The sequence below is a fragment of the Myotis daubentonii genome, chromosome 11, assembly GCF_963259705.1.
Source record: "Myotis daubentonii chromosome 11, mMyoDau2.1, whole genome shotgun sequence".
Taxonomy (NCBI): Eukaryota; Metazoa; Chordata; class Mammalia; order Chiroptera; family Vespertilionidae; genus Myotis; species Myotis daubentonii.
Genome location: NC_081850.1, coordinates 46,884,527 through 46,904,367, shown reverse-complemented (window position 1 = coordinate 46,904,367; position 19,841 = coordinate 46,884,527). Strand labels below are relative to the sequence as shown.

Here is a 19,841-nt window from a genome sequence, read left to right as displayed (position 1 = left end):
CCTGCTAGCAAGACAGTAAATGCATTGTTAGTCATGCTCAGCCAAGTTACTTGTGGTGTCCTTTCCTTTTTAAAATACAGTGGGTGAGACAGTCGTGGAGGTTAGGGCCCACGTGACAAGGTGGCAGCTACTGGTGTTTCTTAGGATGTTGGGACCATGAACTGATCTCAGCCTTTTGTGACCCTGATTCTTCTCATGATAATCAAATTCACCAAAGGTAGGGGTGGGGGGCAGGGGGGGATTTGGAGAAGGTATTTGCATCTAAATCAGTGGTTCTCAACCTTCTGGCCCTTTAAATACAGTTCTTCATGTTGTGACCCAACCATAAGATTATTTTCATTGCTACTCCATAACTGTAATGTTGCTACTGTTATGAATCGTAATGTAAATATCTTATGCGACCCCTGTGAAAGGGTCGTTCGACCGCCAAAGGGGTCGCGACCCACAGGTTGAGAACAGCTGATCTAAAAGTTCATGACTTTATCTTGACCTGGTGCATGTTGAGGAATTGCTTGGTAATGAAGGATAGAAATGAGATGCATCATCTAAAATTCCAGTATTTAGGCACTGCGAAAGATACTGACATTTTCTCAGGCAGTTAGTTGCCTCAGCAGATTTCCCCTTTTGACAGAATTTAAAACCATGTGCTTAAAAAAATGGATCCTCTGGGAAAATTGGCATCACTGTCGTGAGAAGGGTGAACCCCTGAAGAGAGGAAAGCCCCGGCTGTTTCCAGGTTGTTAGGAGTGTGCACCTGTAACGGGGAGCAAGGAGAGTGGTGGTGGTGTCTGTTTATTGTGGATGCTGTGTCTCACCGGGTGGGTATTGGAGCCTGTGTGTGACCAGGACAAATGTTCAGATGGATATGGGAGCCTGTGTGTGACTGGAGAAATGTACAGGTTTTATCCTACTGTGATCACAGTGAATATAGGGCATCTTTACTCCCCCTCTCCCCCAAACAACAACAACAAAGAATAGATAGAGAGTATTTTCTTCTTCCAAAACCTTTTCTTAAAAAAATATATTTTATTGATTTTTTACAGAGAGGAAGGGAGAGGGATAGAGAGTTAGAAATATCGATGAGAGAGAAACATCAATCAGCTGCCTCCTACACGCCCCCTACTGGGGATGTGCCCGCAACCAAGGTACATGCCCTTGGCCAGAATCGAACCTGGGACCCTTCAGTCCACAGGCCGACGCTCTATCCACTGAGCCAAACCGGTTAGGGCCCAAAACCTTTTTTTAAGACAGTTTGTGTTCTGTAAATAGATAACTTGATGTCTACCATTTGGAGCAGGTTTTCCTGAATGTTGGCCCCATAATCTTTTCATTTCCTCTGGAGTGTAGTAGCAGCAAGCTCTGCATCTGCTGACTTTCAGATAAGGAGGGGTGGGTGGAAGCTGTCCGATACCCAAATAACTCACAGCCAGGTCCTGACCCAGTGCTTTGTTTCAGGGCCTTGTCTTGCAATAGAAGGTATCATCAGGGGCTGGAGAAAAGAGGAACAGTAACCCCTAAGTAGTTCCTCAAAAACATACTTTTAAAAAAGGTTTGAAATACGGATTTGATTTTTTTTGCTGTGACCAAGGTTAATTTTAAATTATTTTAAAAATAATTTTAAATTATTTTTAAATGATTATATTTATTGTCAGCTCAAAAGTCTTTTTATTTTATTTTATTTTGCTTTACCAGGAGAAGGTGGGTGGAAGGGCAAGCTGGGGGCATAGGGGATGATGCCTAAGACATCGTGTGGTTTAATACCTCTTCTAGCCCAAATATCAGCTGGGTTTGTATGCCTCCTACATGGCTGTGTTCTCTCCTGGGAGTCCTCCTGACTGAGTTCCCCTTCTACATCCGACAGTGCTGAGTTCCTAGATCAAGCTGCAAGAACACACTGGTTCTTTCTGAACTTCGCATTTTAACCATGAAAACTAGATGTATGCCCTTCAGCAGACCCGCTTCACCGCCAGGGCTTCTGAGATGCGATGTGGTTGCCAAGTGGACACGTTTCCACACTTCTCCACTTTCTTCCACTTTTCACCGTTGACAAGTGGGGATCTTGTTAGTTTTATGAGCAAAAAAATGTATTTGTTGAAATGCCAGGCAGAATACGAGAATGACCAATTGGACTGTAGCAAAAAGTACAACGTGGGGTGATGACTTAATTGGTATCAGGTGCCAGTGGAGACAGCACACAGATGTGATGGGGTGCGTCGTTGCCTAATTGTTTTAATGTTCACCGAGAAGTTAATTGTCAGTGTAGACTCGTGTGCTAGCAAATTAGGTTCCCACTGCCTCAGTGTAACGGAGGATAAATGAGGTGTCATGCGTTTCCAATCTGTACCTCTGACACAAACACTTTTCCTGCGGGGAGGAGAACGTTCCCTAGGGGAATCAGCACGGCAGCTAAAGAAATCCATTTGAATAATGTACATTATTTTCACATTAGGGAAACCTGTCTAGCTTTTGCTGTATCCATGAGAGGTTTTTCCTTTCAGATTTGCTGCTGGTGGCTTCCAGGTTGATGTTTCGTTGGCAGAAGAGTTGCTTTGAGGTCTTGCTTTAGATGAGGGATATATGAGGGCTTCAGAACAAGTGTTCCGGTAGCACTGACAGAGTAACATTTCATTAAACTTGCCTTTTTTCATATCTTTTGGAGTTTGCCTTCCAAAAAGCTCCGCATACATGAACAACTGTTATTGTTAAATTGCTAAAAGAAAAGTAAAATTCTTGGAATAAGACTCTAAAGACTGGTTTTGTGCATCCCGAAGTAGCTGGGTCTCTCTCTCAGTCTTGAGTGGGTAATCAGAGCGTGAAATAGAAACAACATTGTCCGGAATGGTCAGAATAAAGGAAACAAACACAAAGTCCAAATCTTGACGTTTTCTTTTGACTCAACTCAATGCTCTCTGAGGTTCAACAGACTCTTCTACTTACGTGCTAAGTTCTTCCATGAACGTATGGTTTCATAATTGCATTTAGATGTTCACCTTTGCTTTATTTTAAGAGAATATTTTGTCTACTTCTACTCAGTAGGTTCAAACCCTCTACCAACTGTCTAGTCAACCTGACTCCCCTGAACTATAGCAGAGAATGTCCCTGGTGTTGCTTTTACAAAACATGGTCCACCCAGTTAGGAAGCTGCTCTGGATCTGACCATTCAAGGAGTGCACACTGGTGTAATATTGGAAGATCTGCTACTCCTCTCTCTTAAGTAGCTCCTAACCATTACATCACTGTTAGTGCAAGAAGCGGCCCTCAGGTTGCATATATAGGTCATAGCGAACAATTTCCCTGTTGTCAGGGAAGAGGCCCACTCAGATTTTATATTCTAGAGATTTACCTTAAGAGGGACAGGTCATAACTTCTTGTGGAGCATGTTTTCTCTGTACTTGCACCTCATTTAGTCATTTCATGTGTGGTTTCAATGAGAAAAGGAGAGGAAGTCATGCCAGTTGGTCGAATAGGTCTCTGGACCCACTCAGTTTCTGTCTCTGGTACTGAATATTCCAGGGGCTTCATTTTCGTCAGAGACGGGTCGGATGTGCATCTCCCTTGATCTTTTTACTTGGCTCTCTATCTCTGTGTGCAGTACGGAAGGTGCAGAAAATCATCACGATTTCAGAAATTTAGTTTGTTTTGAAGTCATAATGTGTTTTCAGGTCTTAATTTGTTCAGATTTAAATATCCCCCTCTCCCCCCTCCCAGGGCTGCTTAAAACTCCTATTTTGAGTTTGTATAGAAGACATAGATAAATAAGGTGATTTTGTTTTGTTCTTAACAAAATTTTAAAACAAAGGAAAACATATACACTGTGTGGAAATCCCAGCCCTCGGGACATTTGTGGTCTAAGTCTGCCCCATAATTACAGTTTGAAAAATTCTGGCAGGTATTTAAATTTTGCCAGCTGTAAGGTGAAATAAAACATTGAGTTTTTTGGCTAGAATTAGAGTATATCAGTCAGTGTGGTAACTAGTTCTCATGCTGATCAAAAATCTCTAATTCACCATTAAATATTTATTTGGCAAGTAAATGTTGGAAATGAATGGTACTTGATAAATGCTATTTGGTAGATTACAATCTTTAGAAGTACGGACTCTGGGAAGGGCGGTCTGTGGTGGTAAACAGGCCTGTGGAGTCACTCTCTGCCACGATCGCCATCCCCTCAGACTGGTGCTGTGGGTCCCTGGACTCCTTTGTTCTCTGCTGAGTTCTTTTCTTGTGTGAATCTTGGGTTATAAATGGTAGGACTCATGAATGTAAATGTTGGAATTCGGGACTACTATTAGACCACTTTAAAGTAGGCTATGAAATGTTCATTTTTTAATTTTATGTTCACATTTTTTGTATTGTGGATAAACAACCAAGTGAATCAGTGTGGGGGGGGGGGAGGAGGGAGGGAGAGAGAGAGAGGGAGAGAGAGTGAGTCTGTGGTTAGGAAGGGGAAACAGAAAGAACGCAACATATATTAGGCATTATTCTGTCCATTAGAAGGTCAATTAAGCTTCATAGCTAAAGAGCCAGTGTGACTTGTAAGTGGTAAGTATTGGGGGCCAAGTATGCAAGAACATAAACTGAGTCTAGAAATCCCTCTTCTGGGCGTGGTGGCACTTTGATTTAGTGGGAAGAGCTCATTGTGTTCAGGCACATCAGCTCCCTCGCTGGGCATCCTCCAGGTAAAATGAGGGGATGAACAGTATGTCTTTAAGGTTGCTCTAGCCTCTTCAAAGGTTGAATTCTAATTTTCTTCTGTGTTTAGAATGCATGAGTTTTTAAATAACAACAAAGCAAAGTAGCCCCAGTTTCATTCTTGTGCCATAGCCTCTTCTTAAATGTTGATTAAATCCTAGTATGAAAGGTGATTCTGACTTATCCTAGTCAAACTCTAACAGATCAAGACAGAACCCTAAATTCTGAAGGATCCAAAGGATATTAAGTTAGTACCCAGGTATAAACTCTTCATTTTTAAAATATGTATAAAACTGCTCATAATGACCATCAAAATGGCTGTGTTCCACCTCTGAGCCATTGGATGGTGCATGGGGGGAAAACACAGCAAGACTCATGGTCTCATGAGACGTCCGATAATACCTGTGAAGTCTTTTTGTTGGGCTCCTGGGGAGCAAATGAAGGAACCACAAAGCTTGGGGTCTCCTAGGCAGTAGTTAACCAAGAAGTTATTGTTGCTGACGTGGAGTTCATTAGACAGGAACTATTTGCCTAAATCAAGAACAACAATGAAGGCAGCGTCAGAGCCAGGAGGTTGTCAGGGGCAATTACACACAGAAAACTGGGTTCCTGGGGACAAGGGTAAAAGGAGGTGGTCCGTTTTTGGTGGGCCTGCAGCGGGAGCCAGGAACCCACTGGCTCCTCGCAGTGGCTCTCGGCCTTTCCAGCCCACACTCTTCACCACCTGTTTTGAATCAGTTTTACAGCATCAAAGGTATGATGAGATGTTTTGTTTCATAACTAGTCCAAGTCTGCTATTTGAATGGGGCCAATTTTCAGATAAGCAGGGGTGCTAATTACTAGCCCTGTCCAAATTTAGAAGAACTTCTCAGAGCTTTTTCAAAACCGCATTCAGATTATAGGCCTCATTTAAGCTGCTCAAGCGGGGAATTCCAGTGGTAACTTCTAACACTTAGTCGGAAGGCCTCAGTACTTGACATGCTGTAGGAGTGCTATTGTTTCTAACAAAAATTCTCTTGTTCCTAACAAGTGTTGTTTACTTTTGTGTTGCAATACCACTTAACATCATTAAAAAAAATAAGATCATTCAGAGCTGTCTCTGAATGACTGAATGGTTTGGATGCCCAGTGCTAGATTCAGCAGAAAGGCTACAAAGGTGACATTGATGAGAGACTTTAAAATTGCCAGTGGGCACCAACTCTAGGGTTCTGGGCTTGTGGGCATAAGTTAAGTAGTTCAGCCCTGCCCTTCCATTGTATCTGCTCAGAGTCTGGAGAGGAGACTTTGGGCCGATGTATAATTCTAGGACACAGCTCTATTTGGATACTTTTTATACTTCAGTGCAAGCTGCTACTCACCTCCGAGGCTCAGCTTTTCTGAGTGCATCTTTGCACTTTGCACTTTTAGTTAGGCTCTGCATCTTGTCAGGCATTTTGTGTGGCTCTGGGGTTGGAGGGGTTAATTTTTAGCAGACATTTACCAAGGTAGTTCAAGGACCCAGCCAGCTCACCTTTCAGTCCCCCACCCTATGCTAAAGACAGTACTCTGAGCTTCTTTATATTGAATTGCAGTGGTCCCTCCCCTGTTTTTCTGTAAGCCTCCTGGCCTTTGTGTAGCTTGAACAGTCATGAATGAAAAGCTCAGCTCAACGGAGGTCGGAGTCAGCCCCCGAAGTAAGCAGAGAGGCATCAGGCTGCCTTCTGGTTCCTAGTTTCTCTTTTTTCCTGCATGTGGTTAAGCTGGGGTCCACAGTTGTCACCTGGGAGCTCTGAGAGCCAGCCACCTGGCTGATTACTGCAGGCTAGTTAGGTACCCAGGGTGGTTAAAAATATATGTAAATGATTTGCTCCTGGTACATGCAGTGCATTAGAGATGATCTAATGCAAAGGTTTTCAGCAGACCCTTCTCTTCTAAATTGTGGCAGAGGAAGGTAACATAATTGTCTGTTGGCCCTGAACACCCTCCTCTTAGTTCGCCAGCATCTTTCAGAAATTGGGGTTATCTTGCTTTGTGAAAGGAGGTTTTTGCACAGCTCGCTCAGCATTGTTCGAGGCTGTAACACATCACTGAACAAATTGCCCCCTTGCATATGCTAATCCCGCCCTTAAAATAACTCATTGTAACATGTTCTGATGCATTAGCCCAGAGGAGATGGGAATTGACCAGCTGTCAGATCATGTCATGTGACCCCCAAATATCTAAAATGCCTCTTTTCTTTGGGTCAACAGTTCGTACTCAGCGCATGCAAATGAAAGTATCCTGTGTGGTTTGTGGAAAAGATTAGTCCTTGTTCCTGCTTTTATGTGTGGGAACTGGCCTGGCCCTTGAAGATTCACTGGCTGAAATTCCCTCTTTGGGTCTTAAATTTCAGTGCTTTTTACCAGGAGCATCAGATCTTATTTTCAACAATAAATTAAAAGAACTTAAAGGAGTTTCTTCATTGTTGCTGCGGGAAGTGTTGATTTGTCTTAGTAAACCGTGCTGATAATCCCACCTATTCTCCTGGCATTTTTTAGGAGTGACACCCTCTGACTTGCAGTCATAGAATAAGTCTAATAGAATAACCTCAGGATTTACTCATAGGCCATTCATGTTCTTGACCAGGAAGTTGCAGTGGGAAAGACTAAAAACACGTCCCCATATAGACAGCAAGTTCCCATTTCTCTCACAGTTAGCAGAACATTTTAAGTGAGTAGGGCCCGAAAAATGGTTTGATTGCATAGTCAGGGTCTCCTTTTTAAGTACTTAAAGTTGTATAAATGTTTGCCATCCAGTCTTCAGATGAGATGAATTAAATGGAATGAAAGGTGATGTTGGTATCACCTTTCTAAAACAGCTATCACGTTCAGGTTGGGTTTTCATGTGTACAAAGAGACCTGGGAAGAAATCTTTGATTAATTTTTTTTTATCTTGCAGAGTAATTCCCTCTTGGTCCCAGACAGTCTACGAGGCACTGATAAACGCAGAAATGGGCCTGAATTTTCCAATGACATCAAAAAAAGAAAGGTGGATGATAAGGATTCCAGCCACTATGTAAGTAAATAAAGGACTTGAAATAATATTTGTTGCTTACTTGCTTATTTTCCAAGTGAGTATACAAAAGTACTCTAAGATCTTAGTGATAATCCACAGCCCTTAAAATAATACCATAAAGAGAATAGAGTCTTACACCAGGATTTTATTTCCCTCTAGAACTGTAAATTATCCTTCTGCCAGGCTTAGTATTAAATTTTAGGCTTCCTGCTTTAGTTTCTCTTAAGCGGAGACACAAGAATGCAGGGCTGGCCTCATGGGCATGCAGTTGCATAGGGCCCTGCTTATGAAAGGACCCTGCCTCACCCTTGGTTCTAATGCTCTGCTCTCAGCCATCTTCACATTCTCAATTTTTGAACAAGGACTTGCATTTTCATTTTGTCCTGGGCCTCTGCTGCTAAAGTGATCAGGGTAAGATCTGTGGTGCCACAAAACACCTTTTTGAATGCTATTCTGATCACCTCTGTTGTTTTTTTTGTTGTTGTTTTTGTGTTTTTTTTTTAAATATATTTTATTGATTTTTTACAGAGAGGAAGGGAGAGGGATAGAGAGTTAGAAACATCGATGAGAGAGAAACATCGACCAGCTGCCTCCTGCACACCTCCCAGTGGGGATGTGCCCGCAACCAAGGTACATGCCCTTGACTGGAATCGAACCTGGGACCTTTCAGTCCGCAGGCCGACGCTCTATCCACTGAGCCAAACCGGTTTGGCAGTGATCAACTCTGTTTTATAAAGAAACTAAAGTACATACCTTGCAAGTGGTATGTCCAAGGTCAGAGCTAGTGGCTGAACCTGGAGGCGGCCTGACTCCAGAATCCATTTCTTAACAACTGTGCTAGGATTCCCAAACCGAGGTCTTAGGGTGGATATTTTGTCAGAGGTCCTTTGAATTGGTCTACACTTTGCACTATAATAATAATAATAATATACAAAGAACCCAGGTTTTTGGTCTTTTCCAGCCCAAGCCTTTCAGCACATTGTTTGCCCCTTATCTTTTGCCCAGAGCCAGTGCCCCGTGCAGGTATTTTTATATATAGCATCAACTATTAATAAGCTAGTGAGAAGGTCCATGATATCAGAAATTTGGAAATTTGCCAATATAATTTCAAGTTGTTCTACTCATGTATGTTAAGTTATTTAATAATGAGTGAGCTACAATCCATAGTTCTGCATGTCTGTTTTGTAACATGCGTGTATGGCTAATTGTATAGGTGATTGAGGGTGTATTGAAGCGATATTAAAGAATCTGGGACAAAGGCCTCAGGACCCATCACAGGAATACTGTACTGTGAAGCTTTATATTGGCAGAAGGGTCAACAAAGCTAAGATTTAAATACAGAATACTTAAGGACTCACTTCAAAGATCCGTTATAATAAGTTAATCGTTGGCTACTTTTTGTCAGTTCAGTTACATTAACTATTTCTATAAAAAAAAATTTTTTTCTAAAAGGGAAACACTTTTAGCTTCTATTTTTCGCCACTCTAGCTTTGGGTTCTGTACACCTGGAAATGTTTAGGCTTTTCTGTGGGCTTTACTAAGCAAATGCAAGTTTTCTTTAGTATTAATTTTCCTTTTATTACATGAAAACATTTTTCAGTGGACTATTTTGAATTGCCTCAGCTTCCTCATTGGTGGTTATTTTATGTTGTTATTGGTGAATTTCATGGTGCTTTATAACAGTGTCTAAAGTAACACATTACTGAAGAAAGTAAATTAGGTCTCCCACACGTAATGCTCTAGGTACGGTTAGAAAAAACATTTAAGACCTGACTTTAAAGCTGAGGGTAACTTTCCAGCCTGGACTTGTGTCCCACAGAAGACCAATGTGGGTAGTATTTGCACTGTACTAATATTTCTCAAACATTATTTGTTTATTCTCAATTGACAGTGACATCAGGAAAAGGACTGTTTAGGTCATAAACTACAGGCCTACTTCTCTTTGGGAATTAGGACCTGTTGTGATAGCCTACTTTTTCTGTATGCTCATTGTATTATTTTGCACCAAAGGACGTCAGGCCTTTGGCTAGGAGAGTAAACTGCCTTTTTTAGCCTGCCTCAAACGTGAAGAGTGATCATATCTTTAAATTGGGACAGCTTTTCTGAAGCCTTTTCAAACTCAGTGCAACCTTGGAGTTTCCTCTGATTATCAAACTATGGCTTTATGAAGAGACGATGAAAGCCCTACTGCAGGATGCTGGTGCGCGCCACCGTTACCCTGTCTTCCTTCTATCTCTCCGAAAATATTTTATGCTGGTTGCTAAAGAGGGTTATTCTTAATATGAGGTGATTTCATGTTCATATTCTTAAGATTAGTATGTTATTCCAGCCAATAACTAGCTTTATTATTTTTACTTTTTGTTTGCTTTATATTTTTTATAGTAATGAGTCACCCCATGGGAACATGGTTTAAGTTTGTCTTTATAAGCAATTATCTGTGAACGTTAGATTTGTTGGCTGTCTTCAAGGTGATGCACATAAAAGCAGTGACATGAAATTGTGTTCATAATTTGAAATTCAACGAGAAATGACCTGATATAATGCGGATTTCAGATTATAAGGGCAATTCAGGCTGTGCCACACCTCATATGCCGGCTGTGATTATATAACTGGTATGCTATTGCAACAGAAATCCCGCCTGGGGCTTGTGTAGCCTCAGGTCAGATAAGAAGGGGAGAAGGCGGATTCATTCCTAAGGCTGGCACTCTCTAAGGGAGCCCATAGGCTTACCCCAGGTGTTGTTTTTTAGTCTGCCTGATATCAAGAACTATAGAAATTTAACTGGGCTTCAAACCTTTAATAAATGGAATTTAATTTTTTTTTTTCCAGGACAGTGATGGTGACAAAAGCGATGACAATTTAGTTGTAGATGTGTCTAATGAGGTAACCACACTCTTTATCAAACTTTATGTTCAGAGTGACTTGTGAGAAAAGGAAGTGGAGCCACAGTGCTTTGGTTTCTTTCACCTTTATCCATTGAGAACTTAGTGGTTGTTCATGGATGGAGCAGTCACGCTGTATCTGACCTGAACTTTGGTTTCCTTTAAAATAAATGTTTCCCTAGTCATTCTGGATTCCTAAGTTGGGTCCCTGGTGCTCATTTTCTTCCTGTGCCCTTTGGGCAAAGGATTTGAACATGAGGAGGGAGATGGTTGTTCCCAGATTTTTTTTTCCTTTATGGTGTCTAATCGGGTATATTTGCAAATACCATCCTTTTAAGGAGAACAGTGTTAGTGCGCATACCCTCGAGTCCCCTAAATCTAGACTTTCAGCATTTCCTTTATTTTAGAGGATTCGTGTGGAAATAAGAGTGTGTAGGGAAAGATCTGTCCATTGTAAGCAGAATCATGGACTCTTCGCTTATGCTTGTTAAGGACCCTTCTTCTCCGAGAGCAAGCCCCGCCCACTCACCCCGAGAAAATGGGATCGACAAAAACCGCCTGCTAAAGAAAGATGCTTCCAGCAGCCCAGCGTCCACCGCCTCTTCAGGAAGTTCTACTTCTTTGAAATCCAAAGAAATGAGCTTGGTAAGTAATAAGAACTCTCACTTGCCTCATTAGCAGTTAAGTTTTCTTTGTGAACCGGGGGACCCTAAAGTATTTGAAATGTGGGATTCCTACTGATTGAGAATTGATTTTTAAGTGTTTAAAAGTGACTCACTCTTCTGTTCTTTGTTCCCACACAGTGTTGCTCTTTCCCTCTCAGTTGTCTCTTTTGGGCCATGATTAGAGGGAGACACAATTCTATGTTCCTTGCCTTCTTACTTGGGGGATATGCTCCTAGCACAGGCTCTCTGAAACTTCCCAGTTAGCAAATAGTTCAGACCTCCTAAGTTCTGAGAAGTCCTCTTTTTCTTCAGCTGTACATTTTCACCTGGTTTCAGACGGAACCATGCGGTCGGGGCATGTTGTGATTGGGCTGCTGGTCAGTTTGGTGGTGCACATCAGGTGGCACTGGGGGAAGCCTGGATGGAACCAGGCGGCGGGTGGGGGGGGGCGGGCTGCAGCAGAGCCCGTTCTTGCTTTTAGTTGACAGCAAACACTCTCTTAACTCACCCTAGCTGAGCCATAACCGACTATAGTAAATCCTTACACAGTGTCATTTCTCATGCCATTTCTCTGATGGGGAGAGAAGCCTGAGGCACTTGCCAGTTTATAAAGCCCATCAGATCCAAAGCCAGACAGAGATGGGGGTCTCTCTCTCTAGCACATGTTCTTTGCTATTGCACCACAGAGCTTCTCAGATGGATTTAAAGGACATGAAAGGTTAAGAGGCTAAAGAAGATAACTCTGTCACCCTGTAACTGCCTTGACTCCTGAGCTAATGGTCCGCATGGGTTATATAGGCAAGCAGGCAGTGATGCTTAACTCCAGAGCACCATCTCTTCATTTTAGGCATATCTCTCAAACACAACAATGGGACTAATCTAGGCCTTTTGCCTCTGGGATGCTGATTTGCGTCTCATAAAATCAGCGGCCCTGCTGTGTCTCACCATTAATCTCACTCCCACTGCCATGAAAGGCAGGATTAGAAGAGTGGTCTTCCCTCTGGCATTCTTGGTGACCCGGCATTTTTTTCTGAGTGACCAGGAGCTTTCTTCTGGATGGTCATCCTTCTGACTTGGCCTCGATCCAAAATCCACAAGCCTGATGGAAAACTACTTTGTAAAATAAAAACCTGTGGAGGAAGAAGTGTAATCATGTTCTGTGTCTCTCGCTAGGGTTTTAATTCTGGCAGGAAGAGGAAAGGTCAAGATTTCTCGATCACAAGTTAATGCTGTCAACATTGTGTGGATTTATGAAAATTGGCTGAGGGAGTAGCTAGAAGGTGCCCAGTGTTCCAGCTGCTGTTGTGATAAATTGTGTAATAGGGCTTGGATTAAAAATAATACTCATTTAATTTGTTTAATGATACCAGCATGAAAAAGCCAGCACGCCTGTTCTGAAATCCAGCACACCGACGCCTCGGAGCGACATGCCCACACCGGGCACCAGTGCCACTCCAGGCCTCCGTTCTGGCCTCGGCAAGCCTCCAGCCATGGACCCCCTCGTTAACCAGGCGGGTAGGGCATCGCCTCTTCTTGTGCTTTGTTTTGTTTGTCCTTCCCCAGCTTGATTCGTCATCTGTTCCTATTGTGACGCAGTTTCCCCAGGAACATAAAATGTAGTTACTGCCTGCCTCCCTCCTTCCTATCTTTGAAAAGCCCTGATAAGAAGCAGATGTTCATCCTTGGGTTTCAGCAGCTTCACCCTGTCCTATTTCTAGCTGTTTACATTTGACTTTTATTCCCAAATAATCCAAATCCCATGGACTTCAGTCAAGTTTCTGATAATTATTCCGAATGTAAGCTCCTTCCCAAACTGTGTGTCTTGAGTTCGCTAATATTGACCAAAATGGCCTGTCTGGGCGGCCCAAGTGTACTCCTTGCTTACTCCAATGGGCCGGTTTTCTGCGGGTCCATCAGGAATCCGGGATCTCTCTCTCAGTAGAAATCTGGAGAATTTCAATGAGACTCCAGCCTATGATCGAGTAAACTCATAACCTTCAACTTGATCTTCCGCTGGGAAAGGAAAAGAGTAACCTCCCAAGGCTCAAAGGAAAAGAGGCTCCAGAATATTTCTTCTAAATCCGTGCTTTGGTTTACGTAAATCCAGGACCAGGTTTTCATTCACCTCAGTTTGCCTTGTGTGAATTGGGTGCAGGAATGCTGCTAATTCCCCCTGGTTTCCCAGTGCTGCTCAGGAGGAAATGTGTGGGCAGTGCTTCCCCTGGGGTCTGTTCTTTCCAAATGAATTCAGCTTTGGGGAAGAAGGGACCCTGTGTACGAACTGGAGTTGATTCACCATCCCACAGTCGTCCTTCTTTTCCTTCCCCCTAATGAAGAACACTAAAAACTCTCCCTGAGCCGCCAGTTGAGTCACGTGTGCCTTGTGCTTCCTTGCAGCGGCTGGCCTGAGGACGCCCTTGGCAGTGCCCGGCCCATACCCCGCCCCATTTGGAATGGTGCCCCACGCGGGCATGAACGGCGAGCTGACCAGCCCCGGTGCGGCCTACGCCAGCCTCCACAACATGTCCCCGCAGATGAGCGCAGCGGCTGCTGCTGCCGCTGTGGTGGCCTACGGGCGCTCCCCCATGGTAGGTGACCTTGGGAGCATGGCGGGCCCAGGTGGCAGGTCCCACAAAGCAGAAACAAAGACCCAGTGTCCTTGCCGTGCCTGCCTTCGCCTTGTTCGCCTTCATCCACATGCCGCTCCATTCAGTGACGGCCAGACGTTTTTTGCTTTACTCTCTTTGTGGATGAAAAAGGCAGTGTTTAGGAGCTCCTTTAGCGGTTCAGGGGACATCTGGTTTTCTCCCACCAAAGTAGATTTTTTTTTTTTGGAAGGCGATGAAATAACTCAAGTAGCTCACAGAAGCCTTTTCATTCGTTTTCTTGAGTATTTTTTTCCCCTCTTTAATTCTTAGGAAAAAATATTTGAGAAGCTGAAACTTTCTCTTTCCATGCCTATATTATTCTTTAAACCCAATAGAATGGCTTTGGTGTAAGGAGTGACCTCAGTGCAATAGGCGTAAACACAAACAGGGACGGAAACCATGGGGCGCTGTCCCTCTGGCCTTATTTTTGACCAGGGAGATACAAAACTGCAGAAAGGAAAAATTGAATGGGAGCCCTTGACTGCATCAGGACAAGGGGAAAGTTTATAACCCATAGCAAATAGAAGTCTGAAAATATTTCCTCTTGGTTGTTTGCAGTATGTCATGTGAATTTCTCATTTGTTGGTTCTTCCCTTATGTTTCACTTGCAGGAAGGGCAGTGCAGTGGAGGACAGGATAGTTTAAAGCCAAGTGGGCAGCTGAGGGACTAAGTACTGCGATTAAGGTGCTCAAAATCATGTATGAATCCTTAAGGATTAACTTAGACCAGTGGTATGAAACGGGGGCGATTTTGCCTCCCAGGGACATTCAGTAATGTCTGGAGATACTCTGATTATCACAACTGAGGATAGAGTCCAGTGATGCTGCTAAATACCCTGCCTTCTCCTGGGCAGCCCCCAACAAAGAACTGGCCCAAAACGTCCATAGTGTCAAGGTTGAGAAATGCTGACTGAGACAGCATGCTGCACTGTGTACCTGCCAGGACCAGGCAGACCCATATTGGCCATGGGAGGCTGGCTCGGTGCACAAGAGATCCCTCTCCATTCCCCCTCCTCAGAAGGAAGTGTGTCTTGTATTTAGAGTTGGTTGTATTGCTTCTCTTACGATGTATTTCCTCTGGGAATTGCTAACCTGTGCCACTGTTCCTGTTTAAGCTGCTTTGGGGACCTGAGTTTCCTGTGAGACATCTGTAGAGATGCTCACCAATACCTGCCCTGTAGAAACTGAGTCTGCGATGCCTTCTTTTGTTTCCAGGTTGGGTTTGATCCTCCCCCTCACATGCGAGTACCTACGATCCCTCCCAACCTGGCAGGAATCCCTGGGGGGAAACCGTAAGTACCTCCAACTTCTCAGTTTTATTTTCAAGGTGGTTACTTAGTCATGGGTATTATCAGATCAGAATTCCAAAGGGAGCACAGGCCTGGGTGTTTCCAAGGAGATTTCTAGTGTCTTTTCCTGAGGAGTGTTAACACTTCCTATAAATAGGCACCCTGTAGGTGTCATGCCCCTGTCTTCTCCCGGTGGGTGAGCTCATGCATTCTGTTATTTCTGGAGAGAACTGTTGGAGACAGAGTGAGGAGCGCTGCAAGGACCAGGGGTGGGTGGCCCTCCTCCCTTGACCTTTCGGCAGAAAGCTGCTCTGCTTTGCCATGTGGTTAGAGGGTAGCTGCGGGGGACTTCCAACAGGACTGTGTGGTGGGCAGTAACCTGTCATGAACTCTTGAAATCTCAGAAATTTGAAATATATTGTCTCTTTACCCAGCTCAGTGCTACCTGCTCCCTATTTTGGTAGAAACAAGAGTTTGAAAAGGGTATGTTCTGTCGGATGCCAACATTCGAGGTTGACCCCCAAGTAAAGTTTTGCTAAGTGCCATACTCTGAGAGGTTCAGAATTATAAGAGCAGAGTGCCTGTGTGGGGAAGCAAGACAGGTTAAAGGGCAGAAAAGCATTCAGAATTTGAAAAGCCCTGGTGGTTATTCCTCCAGCGTCACAAGAAATCACTTGCTTTCCATAGTTAGTAATTAGAAATGTGATTTCCAAGAATTCCTAAAGTTCTCAATTTTTTTTTTAAAGCAAAATTGAAATATGTCTTACTTCCTAGCAAGTACTCTGCCTTTCTCTAGGATAGAAGATGGCAGAAAAGCCTGTTCCAGTTTTGTTGATTTTTCTAAATAGAGGTACATGTCATAGGCCTTCAGTTTATTTTTGTTACATTCTACTTTTGTGTGTTTGCAAGGGACACATAAAGTGGAAAGCAAACATTATTATTGCATTATTTTGAGTGGCCCATTCAACAATTTGGTCATCCTTGTGTGATTTTGATTGGAGCCTTGTTTCACCTAAACCAGGAGCATGAGATAAAATGGAATTCTTTATTCCCATCACCTGCTTTTAGGAAAGCAGATTCCTGTTGTTCACTTTTCATGCATTATAACATCTGTTTCATAGTAATTTGATTAATGATGAGATTAAGCTTTCTCTACATTAGGAACTAGTAGAGGTGCTAAGAATTTAAGGTGGCATCTTAGGCCCAGGGAAGAGTGGGCTTGGGGAGTGGAACAGTGTTGCAGATGCTTCCTTAGCTGGTAGATCCTTCCGATTACATACCCATCAGCTACTATGTGGTGTGTTTCCTTGGGTGTGTGGCCCTGCATCCAGGATGGGCTTTTCTTATACGTGCTTTGCTGGCAGGGTAGCTGTTGGGTGTCCTATTGTCTGGTGAGTAGATAAAGGGAAAACAAGTAATGTTGTGATAAAAGGCAGTAATTCATAGTCATTGGTGGATCTTTGGGAAAATAATGGGCACATAAAGCTAAGTTCAACCAACCATTAAGGAAAGCCAGTTTCAAGAGTTATTGGTAGGAGATGTGCCTCGCTGCCAAGACCCCACCTTGAATGCAATATGTGAGGAAGTTAAAGGGAAGGTGGGCAGAGGTATGAACTACACTGCTGGTCTCCAAGGCCGTTGTGCAGGGGATGGTTAACGGACACCTAGTTCCCAGTATTTGTGCATGTGTGTTTGTATACAGTGTTGTGTGTGTTTGTATACAGTGTTGTGTGTGTTTGTATACAGTGTTGTGTATGTCAATAACGTGATTAGACACAAAGATTAAACCTTCAGTGAACAATAATACTGGTGTCATGCTTATTAGAGCCAAAGTATTCCTGTGCGTGGCTTGTGAGCACTTTGGGTTTGTGCTTACAGCAGTGTAAACAGGCTATGAGGCGCCCAGAGACAAGGACAGTGGCACAGGGACAAAGCTGTGACTCTCACATAGGAGGGTGCTTTTCTCCCCGGGGTCAAATGGCCACTGGTGTCGGTCTTTGGATCAGAGCGGTCCTTGCTGTCTAAAACAATTAAAATCTGTTTTTTAGGATTGTCTTTCAAGTTTGATGTGTGCATATCATGTGAGCAAGATGGAGTTAATATCAGAGCAAAATGATCTCCCATTGTCAACAGGATCTGGGCTGTACAGCCTTATACCCTTATCAACCCATGAATTAGTGGCTTCTTTCCGGTTAGTAAAGTGATGCTGCTCGAGACAGTGCTCCTCTACCGGCTATGATCACAGACCCATCTTTTCCTAGTTTGGCACATTGACACTCTTGTTACACACAACGCAGACGAATGGGGGACGACACAAAGGACCCCAGTTTTTTAGTATAAGAGTCATGAACTGACTTTGTTGTGTAAACATTTCTCAGTGAGTTGACAATAGCAAAGGTCTGCAGACCACACTTAGACCAGCACTGGTCTGAGACACTTAAGAGAAAGGGAGACAAACCAGTAAGTCCAGAGTTAGGTGAACAAGGTGGAAAAAACTTTGCAAGGGTCTCGCTGAGAAATACCAGTGGAAATATTTGGATGGTTACTCATGGATGTTTGAGCAGGAACTGCATGGCAGGCTTTGTGCTGGACAGTGGGCATGCTTCAGGCAAAAAAATGTTTGCTTTCCCCGCCTGGGGGCCTATTGAAGTAGTGGAGACGTTAAAGGAACAACGAATGCTTTAGCTATGTGTGCGGTCAGTGATAAGTACTGTGATGACAGCAGTGAGTTATAGGCAAACATTTAAAGAATGACCAGTTAGGAAGGGCAGGGCTTCCTGGGGTGAGGTGGACACACTGAAGGCTGACGCATGTGCAGAAGGAATAGCCCCCAGGAAAAGGGACAGAGAGGGTGGGCTGTTGGGGACAGAGTGAGATAAGCTCCCAGCACAGGGAGCAAATGGATGCCTGCCTCCAGGAGAGTCCAGTGTGGGCAGCAGGGACCTTGAGATGCCTCTGGTGTGAATGCTCATCTGTGGCTCGCCTCCTGCGATAGCCTCTCCAAGTGGCTGTGCACCTCTGACCAAGCGTATCTAGTGAAGGGGACTTGCTGCTGCTTGGCACAATCCGTTTTCTCCAGCTGTGTGAAAACTTTTCCAGCCCTTGAGCTGAGATCTGTCTCCCTGGAACTTTTCCCCATCAATCCTGGTTCTCTCCTTCCCCCTGAGACCACATAGTGTGCCGCTCATCCATCATCCTCAAGACAGCTCTTCAGATATGTTTGGAGACCACCATCTGCCACGAGGCGTCTCTTCTGGCTGAACGTGTCCCTGCATCAGCCCTATCTTGTAGGATGTGATTCAGGTTCCTGCACCATCTGCTCACTGAGATCTAAACAGTTACCCCCCTCCTGTCCTCTCTTCCACAGATTTCATCAAGACTTGCTGCATGGGCATAGGGGACCCTATTGGGAGCTCACAGCCTACTGATGGAGAGAAACATTAATCAAATCATTGCAAAAAATAAATGCCTAATTATAATTGAGATAAGAGCCATGACAGAGGAACTCTTCTGTGAAAGCATGTGACGGGCTGATCCCATCCGCGGGGAGGGTCAAAGAAAGATTCTCAGAAGTGTTTTCTGAGCTGCATTAACCTCCTAGGGCAGGGCATAACCTCTAGCTGGAGGAACCAGCATATGCAAAAGGTCCCGTGGCCTTACATTCTTTTTATCAAATTGGATGAGCGCAAGATGACTCATGTCGCCATTATCCTGTACTTGTTTTTGGTGCTAAAGTCATCTAAGATCTTGATAGGGTTTTGCAATTAACATGGTTATTTTCCCTCTCCCACACTGGTCTCTTTTAACTTCTGTATCTTTGCTAAAGGCATATTCCCCATTCTGATACCTGGGCCCAAACTTAGCCTTTGATGCTTACCTTCTCATCAGTCTTCTCCTCTTCCTATGGAAGTATTTTCTGTTCAAAGACCACTCTAGTTGCTGCCTTCTTCACAAAGCCTTCCTGATGACTTCACATATATGATCACTCTCCAGTGGCACCTTGTAACATCTCGTGCTGCCTTTTCACCTTTGGCCTTGAGTAAACTGATGTCCACATGTCATTTGTATCTGCTGCTTCCCCACAAGAATGGAAGCTTCTGAAGTCCCCTTGTCCCTGGAGCATCCCAGTAAACAACTGTTTGCTGCATTGACTGGTGGGAGATGAGCCCATGACTGTAGGAAACCCTGAGATTCAGCCTTCCAGAAGGAGGTTCACATTTTGCATTTTAGAGTTTAGGGATGCTGGTTTTTATTTTAATATATTTATTTTTTATTTTAAAATATATTTTTCTTGATTTCAGAGAAGGAAGGGAGAGGGGGAGAGAGACAGAAACATCAATGATGAGAGAATCATTGATCGGCTGCCTCCTGCACAACAACCCCCACTGGGGATCCAGCCCACAACCCAGGCATGTGCCCTGACTGGGAATCAAACCCTGATCATCTGGTTCATGGGTCGACGCTCAACCACTGAACCCGGCCGGCAGGGCAGTGGTGCTGTCTTATAAGTGGTAACCCTGACAGTCTCCAAATCCTTCAGGTGAGATTTATTTGGCATTGTTTAGTTAGCTAAACTGGAACTCATTTTTAGTTGTAGGCAGTGTATTCCCTAAGCTCTGTGTAGATCACTGGCGA

The 19,841-nt window shown here is 43.8% G+C and overlaps 1 protein-coding gene across 11 annotated transcripts in view; it reads left to right on the top strand.

Moving 5' to 3' along the window:
- Positions 1 to 19,841, top strand: part of LOC132212023 (transducin-like enhancer protein 1) — an 88,479-nt gene that overhangs the window by 51,317 nt on the left and 17,321 nt on the right. For 10 of the 11 annotated variants that reach the window (XM_059657007.1, XM_059657008.1, XM_059657005.1 and 7 more), the window contains 6 exons: positions 7,606 to 7,722; positions 10,552 to 10,605; positions 11,097 to 11,249; positions 12,640 to 12,784; positions 13,667 to 13,857; positions 15,133 to 15,209. In XM_059657007.1, coding sequence (XP_059512990.1) covers positions 7,606 to 7,722; positions 10,552 to 10,605; positions 11,097 to 11,249; positions 12,640 to 12,784; positions 13,667 to 13,857; positions 15,133 to 15,209 — 737 coding nt within the window. The remainder of the gene's footprint in view (positions 1 to 7,605; positions 7,723 to 10,551; positions 10,606 to 11,096; positions 11,250 to 12,639; positions 12,785 to 13,666; positions 13,858 to 15,132; positions 15,210 to 19,841) is intronic. The other variant, XM_059657002.1, reaches the window with a different exon arrangement.